The following is a 24674-nucleotide window of genomic DNA, read 5'->3' as shown; positions in this document are numbered from 1 at the left end:
GCAATTTTGAAGATGCCCGAGCCTCGAAATATTCATGAGTTAAAAAGCCTTCAAGGAAGGCTAGCATATTTAAGGAGGTTCATCTCAAACCTGGCCGGGAAATGTTAACTATTTAGTCATCTCATGAAGAAGGATACTCCTTTCGAATGGGACCAAGCTTGTAGTAATGCTTTTGAGAGTATCAAATCATACTTAATGAAGCCACCAGTTCTTGAGGCACCTATACCTGGGAAATCATTAATACTCTACATTGTGGCACAAGAGAGGTCAGTTGGAGCACTACTGGCTCAAGAAAATAGTGAAGTCAAAGAAAATTCTCTTTATTATTTGAGCAGAATGATGACGCCGAATGAGCTGAAGTATTCTCCGATCGAAAAGTTATGTTTGACATTGGCTTTCTCAACCCAAAAGATGAAACACTACTTTCAAGCTCATGTTGTTCGTCTTGTGTCCAAGGCAAATCCCATCAAGTTTGTAATGTCGAAACCAGTCCTCAGTGACCGACTTACAAGGTGGTACCTCCAATTTCAGCAGTTTGAGATCGTGTACATCCCCTAAAAGGCTATAAAAGGACAATCATTGGCTGACTTCTTGGCAGATCACCCAATACCTGATGAATGGGAACTGAGCGTTGAAACTTTCTGATGAAGATGCAATGGCTGTTGAAGTTAGATCCCCATGGAAGATGTACTTTGATGGTGCTGCACATCGAAATAGAGCTGGTGCCAGCGTAGTGTTTGTCACTCTACAAGAAGAGTCATCCCCTACTTGTTTACCTTGATGAATCGTTACTCTAATAATGTTGTTGAATATCAAGCACTCATAATTGGACTATAGATGGTTGTCGACATAAAACAACTACAGTTACAAGTTTTTGGTGATTCCCAATTGGTGATCGAGCAGCTTTTGGGAAGCTATGAAGTCCGGAAGCCTGATTTAAGACCATATCATGATTATGCACAGAAGTTGATGGGATGTCTTGGAGAAGTAACCCTCCAGCATGTGCTAAGGAAAGAAAATAAGCAAACTGATGCTCTAGCTGCTTTGGCTTCAACTCTAACTCTTCCAAATCAGACACGAGTTATTATCCGCCAAGAATGGGTAGTACCGCCGTTAAATGAGGATGAGAACATAAAAGGCAAGGTTGAATACCTCGTCTGTGTCCAAATATGTAAAGGAAGATTGACGACAACCTATCATTGACTACTTGTGTTATGGGATACTTCCAGAAGATCCAAGGAGAAGGACTGATATCTGTCGTCGTGCACCTCACTTCCTTTATTACAAAGACACACTGTACCAAAGATCATTTGAAGGAGTACTCTTACGGTGTTTGGGAAAGAAAGAATCCATTCAAGTTTTGCAAGAACCGCACTCAGGAGTTTGTGGATCGCATCAGTCTGGACCGAAGCTCCATTTTTACATTAAAAGGATGGGATATTATTGGCCAACGATAGTGAAAGATTGCTTGGACTATGCTAGAAGATGCAAAGCTTTCCAATTCCATACAAACTTCATACATCAACCTCCAGAAGTACTACACCCTACTGTAGCGTCTTGGCCATTCAATGCTTGGGGAATGGATGTTTTTGGTCCACTAACAAAATCTTCTGGTGGATACTTATACATCTTGGCCGCGACAGATTACTTCTCAAAGTAGGCCGAAGCTGTTGCTCTCAAGGAAGTAAAGAAACAAAATGTTGCAAACTTCATCCGACTAAATATCGTCTACCGCTTTGGAATTCCACAGTACATAATAACTGAAAATGGAAAGCCATTTGATAACAAGCTGATGAACAAAATCTGTTATCTCTTTGGCTTCAAGCAGTGCAAGTCTTCTACGTACCATGCTGATGCCAACGGCCTAGCTGAAACCTTTAATAAAACTTTGTGCAACTTATTGAAGAAAGTTGTCGCCAAATCCAAATGAGACCGGCATGAGCAAATGAAAGAATCTTTGTGGGCGTATAGGACAGCTTACCGTACACCAAAGCAAGCAACCCCATACTCACTTACTTTTGGAGTTGAAGAGGTCTTGCCACTTGAGCGTCAAATACCTTCTTTGAGACTGGCTATTCAAGAAGGGCTCACCGATGAAGAAAATGCTAAGTTACATCTTGCGGAGTTAGAAGCTCTTGATGAGAAGAGGTTGGAGGCTCAACAAAATCTTGAATGCTATCAAGCCCGGCTATCTCGTTCTTTCAACAAAAGGGTTCGCTTGAGGTGCTTCCAAGTTGGAGATCAAGTCCTTGTAGTAAGAAGGCTCATTATCACTTTTTATAAGTCTGGGGGCAAATTTACCTTGAAGTGGGATGGGCCATATGTCGTACAAGAGGCATATTCAAGTGGTGCTTACAAGCTTGTCGATGCAGATGGTGTAAGGGTTGGCCCCATCAATGCTAAGTTCTTAAAGAAGTACTATCCTTGAATGAAGATAACACTCCTTAAGGCACGAGTATAAACTGCATGTACACTCCTTAAGGCACGAGTATAAACTGCATATGCACTCCTTAAGACACGAGTATAAATTACATGTGCACTCCTTAAGGCCGAGTATAAACTGCATGTACACTCCTTAAGGCACGAGTATAAATTGCATGTACACTCCTTAAGGCATGAGTATAAACTGTATGTACACTCCTTAAGGCACGAGCATAAACTGCATGTACACTCCTTAAGGCATGAGTATAAACTGCATGTACACTCATTTAGGCATGAGTATAAACTGCATGTACACTCATTTAGGCATGAGTATAAACTGCATGTACACTCCTTAAGACATGAGTATAAACTGCATGTCCACTCCTGGCCCGCAAAAGTATAAACTGTGTATGGCTAAAAAAAAACTAAAAGTTCGCTAGGTTGAAAACCTCGAAAGAGGCGACCTAGGCAAGTTAGGACACAAAAAAAAATATTCACCCAGAACTACGTTATGACTTGATCCTCTTTACTGAGGTACGTAGGCGCTGGAAATTTCATTCTGAGTTCAGTTGAATGAGTGTCAAAAAAAAAATGTTCCTGCAGTGTCTACCATATGGATACCAAGTATGAAACTATTCTAATTAAATTTTGGACTTACTCTAAATATTTGTGACTCAATGGAGGCAACTCGTCGAAAAGAAAGAGAGTTCCTTCAATGGGATTTGGAATGCCAAAGTTCTCCAAGCCTACAACTAGAAGGATCTCAAAATTTACATGCCATAAGGTGGACAAGATTTGTTCATTTTGACCTTAAATGGGCCTCTCACGGGTTTATTCTTAAAAGGATCTCAAAAGTTCCATGCCTTAAGGTGGATAAAATTTGTCCCTTTGCACCTTAAGCTGGCCTCTCGCGGGTTTATCCTTAAAAGGATCTCAAAAGTTGTGGACAAAATTTGTCCCTTTGCAGCTTAAGCTGGCCTCTTGCGGGTTTATCCTTTAAAGAATCTCAAAATTTCCATGTCTTAAGGTGGACAAAATTTGTCCCTTTGCACCTTAAGTTGGCCTCTTACGTGTTTATCCTTAAAAGGATATAAAAATTTCCACGCCTTAAGGTGGACAAGATTTGTCCCTTTGCACCTTAAGCTGGCATTCTGATGGATTTATTATGTCAATGGACCGTCTTAAAGTCAAATTGGTCGGTCTTAGAGTATACGGAGGCGAACTTAAACTCTCGCACCCTAAGCCGATTGTTGCCAAGTCAGCATCTTGAAGTCAAATTGGTCGGTCTTAGAATGTACGGAGGCAAAGTTAAACTCTTGCACCCTAAGCCGATTTTTGCAAAGTCAACATCTTGAAGTCAAATTGGTCGGTCTTAGAGCGTACGGGGGAGAAGTTAAACTCTTGCACCCTAAGTCGATTGTTGCAAAGTCAGCATCTTGAAGTCAAATTGGTCGGTCTTAGAATGTACGGAGGCAAAGTTAAACTCTTGCACCCTAAGCCGATTTTTGCAAAGTCAACATCTTGAAGTCAAATTGGTCGGTCTTAGAGCGTACGGGGGAGAAGTTAAACTCTTGCACCCTAAGTCGATTGTTGCAAAGTCAGCATCTTGAAGTCAAATTGGTCGGTCTTAAAGAGTACTGAGGTGAAGTTAAACTCTCGCACCCTAAGCCGATTGTTGCAAAGTCAGCATCTTGAAGTCAAATTGTTCGATCTTAGAGTGTACGGAGGCGAAGTTAAAATCTCGCACCCTAAGTCGATTGTTGTAAAGTCAGCATCTTGAAGTCAAATTGGTCGGTCTTAGAGTGTACGAAGGTGAAGTTAAACTCTCGCACCCTAAGCCGATTGTTGCAAAGTCAGCATCTTGAAGTCAAATTGGTTGGTCTTAGAGTGTACGGAGGAGAAGTTAAACTCTTGCACCCTAAGCCGATTGTTGCAAAGTCAGCATCTTGAAGTCAAATTGGTCGGTCTAAGAATGTACGGAGGCGAAGTTAAACTCTCGCACCCTAAGCCGATTATTGCATAGTCACCATCTTGAAGCCAAATTGGTCGGTCTTAAGGTGTACGAAGGCGAAGTTAAACTCTCGTACCTTAAGCCGATTGTTGCATTTAAGAAAGTAAAAACACAAATAGAAAGGATGTTACCTGTCTGAGCGTTGCGATTTTGAAAATTATATATCACCAACTTGGATTGATACTAGATGCCTTGATGAGAATAAAGCCCTCAAAATCTAGTTTGAGGCAATCAAAACGCCCTTTGGTGGTGATGGTCCCACATCAAGAAATAAATTATTTGGTGAGGTGATGAAAATCTGGAATCCTCTGTCAAACAGCATATAAGATCGACTTCAAAAAATCATCTAGAATAATCCAAAAAGTGTTAAAATTTAAATTTTGAATATGTTATATATGTTTTCGAAATCTATAGGATCAAGCGGATCATAATTTTGATACTTCCACATTGAGATATAATTTTTTTGGTCATGTCGCGTAAATCTGAAATTGTTGATGCATCAAAACTCAATGTTAATTTCGGGATAAAATCTGAAAATATCTCAATTGTATTAAATTATGAATTTTGGATATGTTATAGATCTTTGTGTCTAGTTTCACAAGAATCAAGCGGCTTGTGATTTCATCCTTCTTACTTCAAGATATGAAAGTTTTAGTAAAGACGCGCAGATCTGAAATTTTCAGCATGATAAAATTCAGGACTAACTTCAAAAAATTATCGAGAATTATATTGAAGGAATTTGAAGCTGAATTTTGTCTATGTTATAGATATCGAAGTCTAGTTTTTGGAATATCAAATGGTTCATGATGTTGATATTTCTAGAATTAGATATAAATTTTCTACCACAAATATGTTGTGCTGAAAAAAAGTGATAAAAATAAGAGAAAAGTAGGAGGGAAAGAAATTACCTCAATATTGTTGATGGCTTGAAAATTCCAAAATTGATATTGAGAAAGTGGGGAAACTACCTCCTTTTATAGATTTGTAGGATTGATGTTTCCTTCTCCAATATAAGTCCAAATTGGAATAACTTCTATCTCCAAATTCAAATTGGAGATTGTTTCCTTCTCCCATACAAATTCAAATTAGAGGTTATTTCCTTCTCCCATACAAAGTCAAATTGGAGATTGTTTTCTTCTCCCATACAAAATCAAATTGGAGGTTATTTTCTTCTCTCATACAAATTCAAATTGAAAGTTGATTTTTTTCTCTCATACAAAATTCAAATTGGAGGTTGTTTCCTTCTCCCAAACAAATTCAAATTGGAGGTTCTTTATTTCTCCAATCTAAGTTCAAATCGGAAGAGTCTTATTCCTGATTAAGTAAGGCGATGAAAAAGTCTTCCAAAATTTGTTTGAAATTGGATATCATGCCTCACCAATGGGTCTTAAGTATAGAGATTCGTGAAAAAAAATAATAATAAGAGAGTTTTGAAATGCAATATCAATATGGTTCGCCTTTAATTTTTATGGGATATTCATATCTATGAAAATCATTGAAGCACGAAGGAAACATGTTTAAATAATCATACTTCAAGGCTAGTCTCCAAAATATTAAATGTCTCGACAAGTCTTGAAGTAGGGGGCATTTGTGGGCGATGCAATTTCGAAGATTTAAATCCATACAAAATTCGGATTATATTAAATTCAAAATATATTAGTCCCAAATAAATATTACGGATTAATTATTTAAGTCCAAACATATATGAATTTAATTAAAGTATATATTTTTTTTAATTGGGCTAGCCCATTGATTTGGGCTACAAATGATGAGCCCACTTTGGTAAGCCCAAGATATTGTCATATTCTACAGGCCTAAATAAATGCCACGTGTCAAGTGATGTGGCATGCCAAGTCAATTGAAAGAGTCAATAGGACTATGTCACATGTCAAAATGATACAGCAGACCTAGTGACATCAAAATCCCAAAAAAGGCGCCACATCGCTTGAATTTGATTGGTCAAAGAAAGTTCATCTTCATTATGACTCTTCTCTTTCCACAACTATAAATAAGGGTCTCATAATTCAGAAAAGGGATCCCCAGAACTCTATCAAGTAGCAAGAGAAAGCCCGTGGATCAAACACTGCAATTTCTCTAAAAAGTTCAAGCATTCAAATCAAGTTCATTAAGATTCAAGATCAGAGCCACAATATTCAAGAACAAGCTCCAAAGCCCTTGAATTCAAGCACAAGTCAAGATCAAGTCTCTCAAGTCCATCAAATCAAGTTTAAATTCAAGATCAAGCTTTAAACCCTTGAATTTATATTTGAAAAGGGGAATCAGAGGATTCATAGAGATTGTAACACTCGCATTGAAATCAATAAATTATTGTTGCAATATTTTTCTTGTCTCGATTATTTATTTTCGGCCTTGGAAATTTTATTGTCCAACAAATTCTAGGATTCATAGGGACTGTAACACTCGCATTGAAATCAATAAATTATTGTTGCAGTATTTTTTTGTCTCGATTATTTATTTTCGGCCTCGAAAATTTTATTGTCCAATAGTAAGAAACTTGTATTTTCTAAAAAGTATTTTTTTTATTTCATACCGAACACACACATAGCATACACAAAAGATGTATTCAAATTTTGTATTTGTCGTTGGTGTCATGTCTCAAAACACCAAAAAGAAATGAAATTTATTATTAAAAAAAATGAATCTGGTTATATTTATTTTAATCTACTCTTTTATTGACTTTGTTAAAATTTACATGAATTTAATAACTTAATATATTTATTATGACATAATTTATGATATATAAATTAGTAGGAAGAAAATTATTTTATTAACAGTTATATAACAATTAAGGGCATTTTAATAAATTTAACAGTTACGATACTATATCATACTGTCAAATCAAATAAAAAATTATTATTAAATAATAGTGAACGATACAGTTTATTGTGTACTATACTGTACCATACAACAGTGTACATTATGAAAACATGGCAAACCCCGATTGGTAATATTTGGTTCAAATTTGAACCGCAAAGATGTGTTGATAAGTTGGATGCTTTCAAGTATCTTATCTTCTTCACCACTTTGCTGAAGAGAGGATTAATCAACCAAATATATCACTTATCTTTGAAATTTGGGCTATATTTGGTTCAAATTTGAAGAAAAAAAAAAAGAATCGTAAAGATGTGTTGATTAAAAGTTGGATGCTTTTAAGTAGGGGCGTGCATAAGTTGGGTTGGTTCGGTTTTTTATTAAAATATAATCAAACTATTAATGTTGGTTTTCTAAATCTATAAACCAAATCAAACTAATATACAATCGTTTTTTTTATTTTGATTTTAGTCGATTTTTTTTAGTTTTTTCGGTTTTTTTATAATTATAATGTGATTGAAGAAAAAATTAAATATTTTCACTAAAAAGATTAAAAAAAAATGGTCATTGAGTAGTTCCAATTAAAATTAAGTTGACAAATTACTAAGACGTCTAAACTATTATTTCTCAAAGTAATATTATGTGGATACCCAGTGGTTCAATTTCTAAATCACTAGTCACAGTAGCTTGTCTGAAAGTTCCCTTCACATAAAATGTGAGCATACAAAAGAATGAAGAATTGAAGACAACTTATTAAAAACCTAACTCCATAAAGTAATTAACTATAACATAATTCTATAAAAAAAGTGAAAGAAGAAAAACAAACCTAAATCACAACTTGACGAATGAGTAGAATGAGAAAAGTAAGATGAGGAAATAATGAAAACTCTCTGATAACTTGAAAAGTAAAATGTAAAGTGAAACAATTGAGAGTTTTAAGTTTTTATATTAATAAGATTGGTTTGTATTAATTTGTTACTAATAGACAAATATTATAATTAAAGGCCTAAGAATATATATTTATATATTGAGTATAAAAAAATAATAAAAGTAATAAGAAAGTAGATTATAAGTAATATTTTTTAATGTATAAAAAATTAAAATTATATATGTATTATGTCGGTTCGGTTTGATTTTGTTTTTTGCTAATACCAAACCAAACCAAGAATGGTCGTTTTTTTTTGCCAACACCAAACCAATCAAACTAAACCATAAGTCGATTTTTTTCCTCGGTTTGGTTTGATTCGTTGATTCGGTTTAACTTAATGGTTCGGTTTGTACACCCTTAGTAAAACTAATGCTTAGCTTTGGTACTCAAAAATCTGCTCTCTCTGTTTTGTTTTAATTGACTTTCTTTCTAAAAATATTTATTTTAATTTAATTGTATCTTTTATAAAATTAAGAGAATTTTATTATGCTATTTCAATACGAAACCTACCATTAATTTACTAAACAAAATATATATACTCAATTTATATTTTCAAAATATAATTAATATAATAAATTTGATAAAATAAATCCCTGATAAATACTTTCTTAAGAAGAGTGTCAAGTCAACAAGGCCAACTATTTTAAAATGAAAGGTGTATATACTATTTTATGTTAAAACTACTTGTTCCAATACCACAACTCTAATAAGTGTTAATATAGTAATTAAAAGAAAGAAAAAATAATATAAATATACGCGTTAACTTATCATACTTACATAAATTTTATCTTTAAAAGTAATTATAAAAATCTCAATTATTATGTATCTTCGTTGGATCTATCGGGAGCTAATTATATATCTCGATGGACTCAAAATTAAAAAAGATATATCAGGGAGCTAATTTTGTATCTTTATAAAGGAAAAAATATATTTTCGTTGAATGTATTATGTATCTCAACAGATTAAAAATTGAAAAAAATATATCGAAAGCTAATTATATATCTTTAAAAATGAAAAAATGTACCTACATTGAATGTATTGAGAGCTAATTATGTATCTTTATAGATCAAAATTAAAAATTTTATAATTATATAAAATAATAAATTTTTTTATAATTAATCTTCAAATATTAGAATTTATGATGTTTGTCGTTAAAAAAAAAAAGTAATATTTTTAAATTTTTATATTTGTCATTTCTCTTTTTTGTCTTTTTAGATGTTTCTTTGCTTCATTCTTTTTTTAGCTTTTTTTTCTCAATGAAGAAAAGGTGTCAACCCATGTGAGTATAAAAGTTTCTGTTGGAGTGAATTGTCTTATTTGAAACCAATTTATGTTGGATGTAATAATAAATTTTTGTGATTCAATTATTTCTTAATTTCATATATAATGAGAGTTTTAATATATTAAATTATTATTTTAATTGAAACCAATAGACTCAATGTCTGCCATCACTTTAATCTCCAACAATTTAAGGGCTTATTTGGTTGGTCAAATAAAAATAATAATAGTGAAACAAAAGAATAATAATGAAATAAAATGTGGAATTATTTTATTTGATATTTGATTAGTAGAATAAAAATAATAATCTCATAAAATATTTTAAAATAGCGAAGTTAGCTATTTCATAATGAAACTGAAATAACTAATCTCATAAAATATTCTTATTTATTTGACCCCGCATAGTAAATGAGCACTAAAATGTTTATATAAATGCATATATATGTGTGTATTAATCACATATATCCAATGTAAACAAATCCTATAGTTTTGGTTTAACCATTTTGTATTCTGAATTTATTGTTCGATTAATACAGATTCATGAAGTATAGTGCTTAAGCGACGCACTTTCAATCATAAATATTTCTTCATTTTCAGAATTTCAAAATCTCTATTAAGAGCATAGAAATCTCATTTATCCTATCATTTTTTTTTTGATACATGTACTATTAAAAGTTTATGATTTTTTCACAATTGTTCCTTTCAAAATACCATGAATAATCTATAATATAATTTTTGACCAAAATTAGTTATCAACAAACACATTTATCATGAATTACATTAATAAATAGTGATAAATGGGAATATATTAATACCGCATGTATCAACGAATAGTACATGTAGTGTAATCAAGTTAGGTCACAAAACATATAATTGGAAATATAAATACCACTCATATCAATATTAGTCGTGGATTCAGAATTTTCACAAAAAGAAATTAAAAATAAAAATATGATGCTTAAAATTTAAGCTTGAAATTTTAAAATAGATATCAAACCTGCTCAATCACCGAGCTAATCTCTAATTTTATAATCAGAGGATCCAAAAAGTATATATAGATAAAATGTTTAAAAATTATCGTATATATTATATAATTTTTTATTAAATAAATTCGGATGAACACCCTTGCATTTTCTAGGTTCGCTCCTATCAACATAGATTTTAGTGCTATTGTTCTAATATCTACCCTCAATTTAAAGTTTGGAGTTCGAATTCGTGGGACAAGAAAAGATCTTGTTGGGGGAGCCACCTCAAGAAATGGGTCTTAGGTGTATATGAAATTCTGTTGTGAAATTATGTGTATTCTATATTTACTTTCTTTATTAACTATCGATTTTTGTTCATTATCATTGAGATTCATGTAAACTCCAATTAATATCTAAGTATCGTAATGTATGCTTCAGTAAGAAATTAAAGTTCCTTACTTTGACTAGCAACAATTTTCATTTTTAGCATGCAGATTGCAGTAGGAGTACCCATTTTTTATTTTTATTGTAATAAAGGAGATTTTTGTTGCATTAAATAATTAAATAAATTTAAATTTTGTTTGAGTTTTAATATAAATATCGAACCTTAAATGAGATATACGAAGAACAATTGATACCATATGTTATCTCATTAGACTTTTACATCAGAAAATAGGTGGCACATTGTGGATAGTAGTTGGCATATTGGCAAATTGATGGGTGGATTGTGAGGTGTATAAGTTTAAAACAACTAGTGTAACATGATAGAAAAAGATTCTAGATATAGATAACACTTGCCACTTTCTTTTAAAAAAAATTACTGTTTTGGTTGATTTGCGTGTATCTTATTATTATGAAGTACTTTATTTGTTTTATTTTAGTTGGTCATTTTTTTTAATATTTATTTTAATTTAGTTGTTTATTTGATAAAATCAAGAGAATTTTATTATATTTTTTCAATACTATTCTTCACGTTAAATGACTAAATAAGGTATATTTACTTCAATTTGTATTTTCAAAGCATAATTAATAAGTCTAATTTGGTAAAATAAATCCCTAATTAATATTTTTTTAATGGTATCGGTTATTTTTCACTAGCTATAAGTATCAGATAACTTTATCCATCAATATTAGGATATAGAGGAAAAAATTACCTAATATTTTCATTCCTACTAAAATTTAAACCTGAAACTTCATGATTCTCAATCACATTTTGTGAGTTTCCAGACCTATATATTACTATATTTTATTTGTCTATCAATAATATCATCTATTTTCGAGTTTTATTTATTAACTACTCCCTCTGTCCCATTTTATTCGTCCCAAATTTTCTAATTTAATTTCTCATTTTTCATTAATCAAGATAAAATAATTTTTTGTTTATTTTCTATTTTTAGTATTAATTATTTTTTCTTCAAATTAAAATATAAACATCATTAATAAGGATATTATGATAAAATAATCATATTATTAATTATTTTTCTTAATTAATATGTAATGTCAAATTAAGATGAGTAAAATAAGACAGAGGAAGTATTAAATACTTTTCTCAACAGTAAAACATATTTTGATGTTGAGTTAGGCTACACATGAATACTTGTTATCGATTGAGAATATACATGTAATAAACTCAATATTAAAAATGTTTTTAATATAAATAAAATGATAATTTAGATAAGTAAAAGAACAATTAATAGTTAAATTATGAAATCACAAAAAAATAAAAAGTACTTATTTCTTACCATAAGCTGTTTCTTGCAACACAAATCTTAAAGATAATCCAAGGAATATCAAAAGTGTCTTTTTTCTCTTTTCTTGGTTTTGTTTTTTAAACACAATTCCCAAGATTATCCAACGAATATAAAAAGTCTTTTTCTCTTTTCCTAGTTTCATTTATAATTTCTCTTTAATTAGTAGTGTGTGTCTGTATTACATGTAGCTCCAATTTTTAGGGTATGCATATGCATATTTTCGAAGCTTGATATAATGTTATATGAAAAATAACTTTTCATTCATCTTAATCTTGATTAATAAATTTATTTGATATTTGTTTCTAATGAAAGATGATAAATATTTCATAGAATTAATCGAGTGACTGACACATATATTATGGTTATTAAAAAAAAAAAAGAAAAATACCTATTAGGCCAAAACAAACAATAAATATATGTATTTTAGTACGATGGTGAAATAAAGTTCAATAAAGATAATGAATCCGTATAAGGGGGAGGTATATGCGATGCCTTTGACAAAGAGCACGGTGGGTAAATAGGATTAACAGACTTTTAGGTTGGTAACTTTTCAAAGATGAGATACACGATTTAATTAGGTAAATCTTTCGTTGAAATGAGAGAAGAAAGTGAAGAATTTTATGTTGTATAAGATCGATCACATTTTCACAATACATATGTTCTGAAGCTTGATGTAACATAACTTGAAAGACAAATTCATGAGTCTATTAATTCAAAATCAAATCATACAATATGTTCCATGGAGGAGATTCCTGATTTAGTCTACACGGATACATCATATTTTTTCAGATATATCATTTAATTTTACATGAATACATCATATTCTTCCGAATAAATCACTTAATTCTATACAAATACATTACATTCTTTGAAATACATCATTTAATTTTACACGAATACATCACTTTCTTCAGTGATGTATCCGAACTTTTAAGTAAGATGAGAAATTTATGTAATTATTTAAAAGGGTTGAGATTTTAAGTGGTAATGATAAATTAAGTTGAGGTATGATGTAATTTTTTTCTTTTTTGTTTTTAATGGTACATATTCTATGGTCCTTTTGCATTACAAAGATCATGGTGGGACAGATAAGATTTCTTCACTCTTAATCAGAAATCTCCAATTTGAGTCACGAGAAGAGAAAAACTCCTAGTAAGAAGCGTTTCTTCTTTTATTGTCTTACACAGTGCAAAATCGAATGAGATCATTACACAAATATAGCCCACCAAATCTAATATTTACTATTCCTAAAAATTATACACAAATTATACACTGTTACACGATTATACATGTATTATACATAGATTAAACCTATAATTACACTCATCAACTATTTTAATGTAAGATACAATATTATACAATATTTATCGGAAACAACTTCTCTACTTCTTTGGAGGTAGCGGTAAGGACTGCGTATATTTTACCCTCCCCACACCCCACTTTGTGGGAACACACTGGGTTTATTGTTGTTGTTGTATACAATATTATACAGTTATAAAGATATTGTAAATAAATTATACATTCACAAATTATTTAGTTTAAGTGGTTGGATGAATTATTATTTAGGTTACTTCTACTGTTCAAACTAGCTGAGATTTCAAAGCAGATATCAAACATCAGGCGAAAAGAAAAAATATCAAGTCCTTTGTTTTTTGAAGAAATAACATAAATATACATTTTAACTTACCATATTTACACAAATTCCTCCATTATAAAGTAATTACAAAAATCTCAATTAATTATCTATCTTCCTTGGATGTATTGAGGAGCTAATTATGTATCTCAATAGACTCAAAATCAAAAAAGATGTATTGAAAGCTAATTATGTTTGTTTACAAGAAAAAATATATTTTCATTGGATGTATTATGATCTCGACAGATCCAACATTAAAAAAAATGTATCGAGAGCTAATTATGTATCTTTACAAAGAAAAATAGTGTATCTTCATTGAATGTATCAGGAGCTAATTATATATCTCGACAGTTCTAAAATAGAAAAAATTTCAATAATTATACAAAATATTTAAATTTTCTATATTAAACTCTAATCTATCGAGATTTATGTTATTTACCACTCTTTTATACTTGTTTAAGGGTTTGGTGGCTTACATTTTTTGGCCAATAAATTATCTCAAAGTTGATTTTTGTTTCCTATTCTATCTTAGCAAGATAAAATACTCCCTCCGTCCCATTTTACCCATCCCAAATTGGAATGACATAACTATTAAGAAAATAATGATTAATAATGTAACTTTACCACTTGCCCCTCTTAATTGTGTCTTATTGTTAGTTTCAATATTGATGGATGGCTAATACCAAAGCACCATTTATATTCTTAATGGTGTACTCTTAATGGTACTCCTCTTTACAACATTTTTCAAGAATGCTAATAATAAGGAGAATCAATTATACTAAGGGTATAGTGAAAAAAAAATTGTCTTGTTTTGATAAGTAAAAAAGAACAAGTAAATTGAGACATCAAATTAGGAAATTTGAGACGGGTAAAATGGGACGGAGGAAATACTACTTTCTCCGTTTCATTTTATGCATTGCCATTTTTTTTATTCATTCAAAAAAATATCATTTTTTCTTATTTGACAACTGTTTAATGACATTATTTTTATTTTATTTTTATTGGATCTCACTTGATAAGAAAAAAAAAATAACTAAAAAATAAACCTTAAAGTGATTTTAAGAGATATAATTTTACAAATTTTACAAAGTTATTATTTATTTTTTAAACTCCGTGTCTGATTAAATTAATGGCGACCCGGACAAAAAGAGTAGTAAACATTCTTACTTCACTTTCACATTACTCAAAATATCAAACAACTAAAGCAACTCTCATTTGTCAACATCAATATGTTAAACACCTTGTATATAATCATCAATCTTGTCATGTCAAAGTTCAAACTAATTCAACAATTACTCAAAAAGTGGAGAGAATAGGATGGCTCACCTACATAGGCAAGGGTATATTGGTCAAACTCATAAAAATATCGATGAGTGTGAAATAGAAAAAATATTTTCGATAAACCTTCACCTCAAGAAAAACATTTTGAGAAGAAGCAAGACAAATACAAGTGTAAAAATTATGCTGTAAATATTGTAGAAAATGAAAGTACTTACCACCAATAAAATAACTCAAGTAAAAACAATAAATAGTAATAATACAATCGAAGAATAAGACAATAATACAATAACAATGATGATACTGATAAATAGATAAGGGAGCATGGTGCTCTAAGCTAGAAATAAACCTCATAGGTAGGGATGTACAAATCGAACCGTTAAGTCAAAGCGAATCGATGAATCAAACTAAACTGAGGAAAAAAATCGACTTATGGTTTGGTTGGTGTTGGCAAAAAAAAAAACCATCATTCTTGGTTTGGTTTGGTATAGCAAAAATAAAATCAAACCGAACCCAAACCGAACCGACGTAATACATATATAATTTTAATTTTTTAGACGTAAAAAAATATCACTTATAATCTACTTTCTAATTACTTTTATTATTTTTTTATATTCAAAAAATAGATATATATTCTTGGACCTTTAATTATAGTATTTTTCAATTAATAACAAATTAATACAAAGCTCAATATTAATATAAAAACCTAAAACTCTTTAATTGCTTCACTTTTTCAAGTTGTGATTTAAGTTTGTTTCTTTTTTCTTTTTTTTTTTTAATGGAATTATGTTATAATTAATTACTTATGGAGTTAAGTTTTTAATAAGTTGTCTCCAATTCTTCATTCTTTTGTAAGCTCACATTTTATGTGAAGTGAACTTTCAGACAAGCTACTGTGACTAGTGACTTAGAAATTGAATTATTTGGGTATCCACATAATATTACTTTGAGAGATAGTAGTTTAGACCACTTAGTAATTTGCCAACTTAATTTTTATTGGAACTACTCTATCACCATTTTTTTTTTTAATCTTTTTAGTGAAAACAATTTAATTTTTTCTTCAATCACATTATAATTGCAAAAAAACCGAAAAACCAAAAAGATCCGACTAAAGTCGGAATAAAAAAATCGATTGTATATTGGTTTGATTTGATTTATAGATTTAGAAAACCGATATTATTGATTTGGTTATATTTTAATAAAAAATCGAACCAACCCGACCTATGTACACCCCTACTCATAGGAAAGAAAGAAATTACTCGGCTACCTACTAACCTTTTATTCTACTTCTCGACCTCCATGTTTTTCTATCTAGGATCATATTCTTCGTGAGCTGAAGAGTGAGTCAAAAAATTGCATTGTGATTGATAAAATAAGATACTCCCTCCGTTCCTAAGTTGTTTATCCTTTTTTAAATAAAAAGAGTTTTATAAAATCAATAAATTAATAGCGAGTTACATCTTTTTCTAGGTATTTATTAAGGACAAGTTAGTAAAAACTCTTTGTTTTGTAGGAATGAGTAGTTTCTTAAAGAATGGATGAATGGAGGGAGTGTATTTTAGAAAAAATAACATAAACATACACCTTAACTTATCATATTTATATAAATTCCCACCCTTACAAAGTAATTACAAAAAATTCAACTAATTATGTATATTTGTTGGATGTATCGGAGGCTAATTATGTATCTTGACAAATCCAAAATCGCAAAAAATGTACAGAGAGCTATTTATGTATCTTTACAAAGAAAAAAATATAAGTTCAGTGAATGTATTATGTATCTCGACAGACCCCAAATCAGAAACAATATATCAAGAACTAATTATGTATCTTTATAATGGAAAAAAAATATTTCGTTGGATATATCGGAAGCTAATTATATATTTTGACAGTCCCAAAATTAGAATCTGCAAAATGTCGAGATTTATGTTTTTTTTTTTTCCTATATTTGATCTATTGATTGTCAGTTCTGTCTATTGATTGTTATGAATTCTAGCTTTCATTCTAGTAATGTTTGACTAAACACTAACCTTTAATATCATTTATGTGATATATATATATATATATATATCTTATATTTAGACTATTTTAAAACTAGTTATCCACAAAATATAGAGTAACAACACAAATTTAACGTAACACATGAATAATTAAATGATTTAACCGTTAATAATTCATTAGTTTGGGAATATTTACAAGCATAATGATCAAAAATGCACATTCTAATCAATTGAAGGTCATACACATCTAACCAGTGACAGAGCCAGAATTTTCACTAAAAGGTTCAGAAGTGAACATATGAATTAGCCGAAGGAGATTCAACATCTACTATAGATGCATAAAAAATAATTTAAACCATGCATAATGGTATAATTTTCCACCGACGTGGGGTTTAGATGAACCCCCTTGTCCAAAGGTGGCACCGAACCTGCACCTAACCATATGTCAATAACAGCATACCCAGCGTAACAAGTGGAGTCCAGAAAGGATAGTATACGTAGATCGTACCCCTACCTTGGGAGGACCTAACCATATATCGAACATTCAAGAAAAATAGAACATCATGTAAGATACATATATCATTTGGCTACAACTTTTCATGAGCTATATAGAAGCACAAATGCACAATGAGAACAAAAATTGGGCTTTAATTATTACACCCAAATTGAAGAATTTCCAAAGGAACAACAAATCTAACTAGATACATAAGGAGCTACAATGTCTTCCAAAAAAAGATACAAATAGGATACACTCCAAGAGCACAACGCTCCGTTTTAAATAATCGAGAAATCTCCGAGAGCCAGCTTAGCTCACAAAGCAAAAGCTCCGAGCGTTACAAAGAATACATTGTGTGATAGAACCATCATAATATTAGCATGGTTATTTTTTGGCTATTGATTCGTCGATTCAAAATTTCAACTTTCGATGATTTGTTTGAACAAATACATACATACATATATATATATGCTTGAGCTGTGTAGACTTACTTATCTTCTATGATGCTTGGTATCTTTTGTTATGGTATATTGATGTTAAAAGTTCATCATGAACTTTGCTTTGAATACCATAGCTTCTTCTGGCAAATCAATAGCTTCTCCTTGTCTACGCCGTATTCCGTTTCTTCCTTACGACAGCTCCATCTCGTTCCCTTAGCCATCGTAGCAATAGCGTCAACGAAATAGCTGGATTCTCGGATTATAGCGTACCCGAGGGGTCGTAAAATACGATCCATTTCTAGCAAAACATACTTCATTTCACATCTGCACGATACGCGTAACGGATGTCAGGAAGGGGAAAAAAACAAGTTGGTTAACTTAAAAGTAGATGCTTAGCCTTTAGTCGGAGCTCAAAAGAGACGGAGTCGGGATTTGAAGTTCTAAATTAATAATGCGTACATATTCAACGGATTTTAAGACAAATACAGGATATGAACCAAAGATGCTAAGTTCAACCAAACCCGTAGCCGACCCTCTAGCTCCGTCATGCATTGCGGATTAAGGGTGAATGATGAACGATAAAATGCAATTAAGCCACGAAGCGACGTGAACGTGAGGTGCAAATGCTTTTACCTATGACTTTCCGCAGAGAAGAGGCCATCGACATGCAGGAGATCGTATGTCCGCGGATATGTAGAGAAAGCCTCACACCTATAGAACAACAAACATAACATTTTTAACAATTAAGCGAAGACATCACCGAGCACAACCAAAAAGAGTGATGACAGTAGTTGAGGCGTGAGTTTTTTTTTGCATATAAATCGTAATTACCAGTCATGAAGTGTTCCGATAAGACCACGGGAAGTGTATTTGGAGCGTAAGATGAAACCACATTCATAACCCATAACGGATCATCAATCACAGCAGCAGCAAAACCGCCATACAAGGTGTTCATATCCATTACATTTCTGATCTTGTCAGTACCAATTGCAGGGAGCAACTTCTTGTAGTGCTTCATCCGGGCCTTCCATTTACCGTCGTCATGCTTGAAGGCACCAGCACTACCTCCGCGAAGATCAGAAATGCGTTCCGGAGCAACGTGCAATCTTTCTGGCCACTTTGGGAGGGCATCCAACTTAAGTTTCTTGGCAGCTGGATTTGGCACAACCACACAAGGCCGAAGAGGGGTGTACCACGCTGAATCAGGTTCAGTACCGTCATCACATTTTGAAGGATAGCTGTCGGGATTATCGAGCTTCTTATAGCAGCTATTGTCGGACAACTTCTGCCACACAGCTATGTCGTCCTTCTTGTTGAATAATTTGAAGCACATTGAAGTTAGCAGTTCTTGCAACTTATCGTAATCTGATTTTTGCTCCTCTATGGTGGTATTCCATCCTCTCCAACCACGTTGATAGTTCACTGGAGGGCCAGAGAGGACCCAAAACCCACCAGGACGGAGTATGCGATGTACCTCAAGAAGGTAAACTCCACCAAACAATAACGAGGTGGAATTAGTATAACCATCACCGCTAATATCTAGCTTGCTTTGTCTATGCACTAGGCGCAGAAGGTGAATTTTGCTTGCATTACATCCCTATTTTACTAATTGGAAAAGCCACGCGATGCAAAATTAAGATAGAATACACATTCTAACTAAGCAGATAACCTACCGAACTCAGTCCATATGGAATTAGGCATTTCTTTGATTTGATTGTGAATAAGAGACAAGGACTGCTTCCATGAGTTAGAGCTCAGTTATCTCTCAGTTTAACTTCCACGGGGATATGGAATCCGAACACTAAAATAAAACGTAGACATGAATTGGCTAAGAACCTTTAATTCATTAAATATCAATAAATTTATTTGAGTCAATTGTGACATTTGGCTAAGAACCTTTAGTCTTTAATATCTTAGTGTGTGCTCCATTTTTCACTCACACTTCTATGAACCCAACACCTGGAAGAGTAGATGATAGCCACTATTAACAGAGGCGGAGCCAGGATTTCAACTGAGGGGTTCAATATTCAAAGAAAACTTAGTCGAAGGGGGTTCAACACCTACTACAACCACATAAAAAATAATTTTAATCATATATAAATAGTATATTTTTCCGTCGAAGGAGGGTTTTGCCGAACCCTCTAAAGGAGGCTAGCTCCGATCACAAAAAACCTTTGGCATGAGCCCTTCTTTCCTAGATAACGAAGAGAGTAAAGAGGATATTCATCATTAAGAACATCTTGGTGAACAATATTTGTTACGTCAACCTCAGATATTATTGTTCCTTCATCAAATTTCTTGTCGGGGACGGGCTCCAAATCACGAATGGTTAGCAAAAATTCAGCATCCTTTAGAAAGATGAGTACTCATATTCAGCATCTCAAAGTGTGGCTTTCAGCCATGCATGGGGATTATCAAAAGAGATCACATAAAGACAGTGATCAATGAAGAAGACGAGTGGGTAACACACAGAGGGGAGCTTTCAACTTTGGGATCATGTTGTCCATTCCTTTCCTCTTGGGAATATCATAAACTTTGATTTCGAGAGGATAAAATAAACAACCATCATCATCATCATCTAATTCGGTGTAACCAACAAAGTACATTTCGTTTTAAGAAACGAGGGCCGTTATTGGTAGGAGACAATGAAGTAGTAATAATTGTTGTTGAATCTAAAAGCAGTAGAGTATCCTTAGCCAAGGCATGGACATGGACAGAATCTTCATCTTCATCTTCTATAAAGAAGATTACAGTGGATGACCAATTCTCGTAATTAGACGGCAACTGCCCAATCGATTTCCCATCTATCACCACCATGGCTATCGATCGATCTCTTCTTTTTATCTACGTACCTCCTAGTCCTGAGGTGTGCGCTGCCGATTCGATCTCAACAAACAATCTAAAAATAATAATTCCTTGTTACCACTTTGGGTGAATTAAAGCATATTCAACCCTTTTTATAAGCAAGTGGTAATTAACAGCATGAAAAAAATTGTTTCTTATGTCTAAATACAATTATTCATCCTAATACTTACTATTTTCTACTTTACAAATCTTATGTTTAAGTTTAGCTTTTGGGTTTATTTGGCATGAAAAGTTTATTTTTTTTTTTTTAAATAAGTATTTCTTTTATTTAGAGTCATTTGGTGTGAATGTTACATGAAGAATATAAGTCAGATCACGAAATGAGAATTGCCAATTTCAATTAATCTATAATTTATATCTATAATCTATAATCTATATCAATATTTATAATCCATATCTATATCTATAATCTATATCAATATATATAATCTATATAATATATTAAAAGTGTGAAGACTATTAGAAAAGTGATTTGAAATTTTTGCCCTTAATTAAAAGTCTAATCTTTAGACAAAATCGTCTTTTCAAATTTTTTACTCAAATATTATAATAATTAAATATTAACTATAATAAATATAATAAAAATAAAATTTCTAAATATATGACAAAACCCTTAATTAATCCTAATTCTACCCAAAAACCAACATCTAAATCCTAATTAACCCCAAATCCCCAATATATTAGTCCTACAATCCTACTCAATATTAATTATTTACTTATTTAATTTGAACCAACACGAATATACGGCACAAATCTCTGTTTATTTAGGTTTACGGGCAATGAAAATTTTACCTTATTGTCAATGAAAATTTGTCAAAAATTAATTCTTTTAAATTTGAATAATTAAAGATAAAAAATTGATAGAAAAGGTTTCCTTGATCGAAAAGATCTCTTCTCTACTTAATTAATCTTTTTCTTGAAGTAATAATTTGGTTTTCTATAAATTGAATTCGTTTCTTCTACAAACAATATAGTTATTAAAAGATTTGTGTATTAGAGATTATTCTCTCAATAAATTTTGTATTTTTAATATTAGTTTTTTCAATATATAGGTCACTTGACCAAATCATATTAAATATTATGCTTCTTTATTATATTATAGTTTTTCTTTGCTAGGCACACTTATATCTTCAATTTAAGTCTATTGATTTTAAGTGTTGTTCTGATTTTTTCTATTTATTTTGTGTGATTTTTGAATTGTTTCCTTAATTTAAGATTACACTTATTCATATTCTTTAATTTTATTTTATACTGATTCATATTCTTGAATTTTATCTTATTCATATTCTTTAATTTTATTTTATACTGATTCATATTCTTGAATTTTCATAATTTATGTTTGCGACGATTTGTAACTTCACCTACAAGAATGTGGACGAACTTAAAATTTTAAGTAACTATTTTAATTTTAACCTTTTCTCATTTCGTAGGATTTGTAACCTCACAAGAATGCATCATGTTATATGCCTAACATGCAATATGCAAAACACATAAAGTTAAGTGAGGACGCACACCATTCTCCCTGTGAAAGACCTTGATATCAACAGAAAATCAGCTTGGACCATAAAAGATTAGGTTCATAGAAATTATAACTAATTTGAGGTATAACTTCTACCAATTTAACACAATTTATGATTTTTATTTTTACTTTTTGTTTTGGAAAGTTGGATTATCTACATAATATTATGCATTGTAGTTAATGGAATTGGTCAAGATTTCTTTTGTATTGGTGAAAAACCTACTCATGAATATAACTCTTAAGGTAGGGATAAAGTTTGTGTATATTCATTTTACCAAAGTAATAGACAAAATTGTTATTTATTATATCATTCAATTATTTTTAATATCTAAAGTTTTTTCGTACATCTACCACAATTCGAATTCTTAATAATAACACAATACTATATTGCTTAGGACTTTAATGTATAAATATTACTCTTTGTATCTCAAAATAATTGGCATATTTCTTTTTTAAAGTCAAACGATAAAATATTTGACCAACATTTTAAAATGTACTTTTTAATCATATTGAAAAAAGAGAAATTGCGATTTATAATTTTTCATATAGTTTTTATCATTCAAATTTTTATCTTAAGATAATGAATTAATTTAATCTAATTTAACTTTAAAAATTACTTAAAATGGGTCTCAGAAAATAAAATATGCCAATTATTTTGAAGCGGAGTAAGTATTTTATTTATTTTTGAATTTTTTCTTTTTCTTCTTTAGTGGTGTTTAATAAATCATTGACCCAAATTATTAGAGTTCTATATAAACACACACTTCTACTTTATATTTTTTGTTTGGGTTGAACGTCAATAAAATTGGAAAACAACCCTTTTTTGTTGGGTTAAAGAGGAATACATTTTTACGTATACTTTTTTTTAAAAAATTTTAATATATTTATTATTGATTTATATTGAAAATAAGTGCAAAGCACGTACACTAAACTAGTATTAAACTAAAAAATATAATTCTTGATTTTGAAATGATTTTTATCTACAAGTAATCATAAAATATCGTCCCAAAATCATCTGTATATAAACATATTTCATACCTTATTAATCTTTGTTAGGGTGATGGTCATTACCAAATAATGTAGTGCGGTGGATGAGGCTGCTCCTTTCTTAACTGAAAGGTCACGAGTTCAAGCCCTGAATATAAACAAATCTTTGGTAGGGAGATTAGTATCTTGGGTTAGGGTGGTGGTCTGGATGTTTGGGAGGCGTGAAAATCTTATTTTTAGGAATTTGTTTTTGTTGAAAAAACAATTAAAGATGAGAAAAGTGGAATATTTTTTTTTATCCTAACCAAACACATACACTTTGTTGGTCTTGCTTTTTTCTTTTACTCAATTTTTCTATCTTTTAGTATTAAATGAAACAGAAAAGAGACACATATATCATTGAATTATGATAAATGGTACGTATTTATCCTTCATCATATTTTGGGTACACATATTCACCTATCGTTAATAAACTGGTACGTATATGCCCCTCGTGCTAACGGTAGGAGTATATGTGTACCCAAAGTATGATGAAGGGTATATACGTATCATTTATCATATTTCGGGGATATATTTGTCCTTTTTCTGCTTTAATTTTTTTTATCTCAAATAATTAATTCAAACCCTCTATCCGATTCCAAATAAAATCAAAGAGATGCCTATCTAACAAACACATTTTTTTCATCTCTACAACAATTTACACACACAATATAATAACACTTACTACTATCAATTTTTTAAAAAAAAAACCATTAACCCGTAACACCTAAAAAATAGTACCAAATAGATCGAACCCCTCACGTTTCAATTTTCAGTAAAATTCTTTCGAAAAAATATTTCCCACCATCGGTCAACACTACATAGCTACCGTCTCCGTCGAAGCGGAAATACTCCACCGTCGAACTGTCATCGCACCTCTAGCCTCGGTCACCTATGACCTAATCTTCACTCCATCCAACTAGTAAACACCAACTAGTAGCAGCGATCAATCACTACAATTTGATTATTGGTGTTCATGTTTAAGAGAAAAACAAAGGAAGTATCGGGTTTGGAACAAAAAAATAAAGGTCAGATCGAGTTAGTTTGAAATTGGATTCGATGAGTTTATTGGGTCGGGTAGTGGGTTTAGATTAATTATTTGAGATAAAAAAATGTAAATAAAAAAGGGATAAATATACCCCCAAACTATGATAAATAATACGTATATATCCCTGTCATACTTTGGGGTACACATATGTCTCTATCGTTAGTGTGAGGGGTATATATATAC

At 31.2% G+C, this 24674-nt stretch overlaps 2 protein-coding genes across 2 annotated transcripts in view; both read right to left on the bottom strand.

The window, feature by feature from the left end:
* Nucleotides 1-17715: 17715 nt before the first annotated feature.
* Nucleotides 17716-18789, bottom strand: LOC107857384 (probable methyltransferase PMT20). Its single transcript, XM_047401557.1, has 2 exons — nt 18667-18789; nt 17716-18357 (listed from the first exon to the last, which is right to left on the bottom strand). The coding sequence occupies exons 1-2, from the start codon at nt 18765-18767 to the stop codon at nt 18141-18143; spliced, it is 318 nt and encodes a 105-aa protein (XP_047257513.1). The 5' UTR covers nt 18768-18789; the 3' UTR covers nt 17716-18140.
* Nucleotides 18770-24674, bottom strand: part of LOC107850395 (probable methyltransferase PMT21) — a 28730-nt gene continuing 22825 nt past the window's right edge. The window contains exon 7 of the mRNA XM_047413347.1: nt 18770-19180. Within this exon, the coding sequence (XP_047269303.1) occupies nt 18770-19180 (411 nt within the window). The remainder of the gene's footprint in view (nt 19181-24674) is intronic.

The sequence above is a fragment of the Capsicum annuum genome, chromosome 1, assembly GCF_002878395.1.
Source record: "Capsicum annuum cultivar UCD-10X-F1 chromosome 1, UCD10Xv1.1, whole genome shotgun sequence".
In the NCBI taxonomy this organism is placed as follows: domain Eukaryota; kingdom Viridiplantae; phylum Streptophyta; class Magnoliopsida; order Solanales; family Solanaceae; genus Capsicum; species Capsicum annuum.
This window is presented reverse-complemented; position numbering and strand designations above follow the sequence as displayed.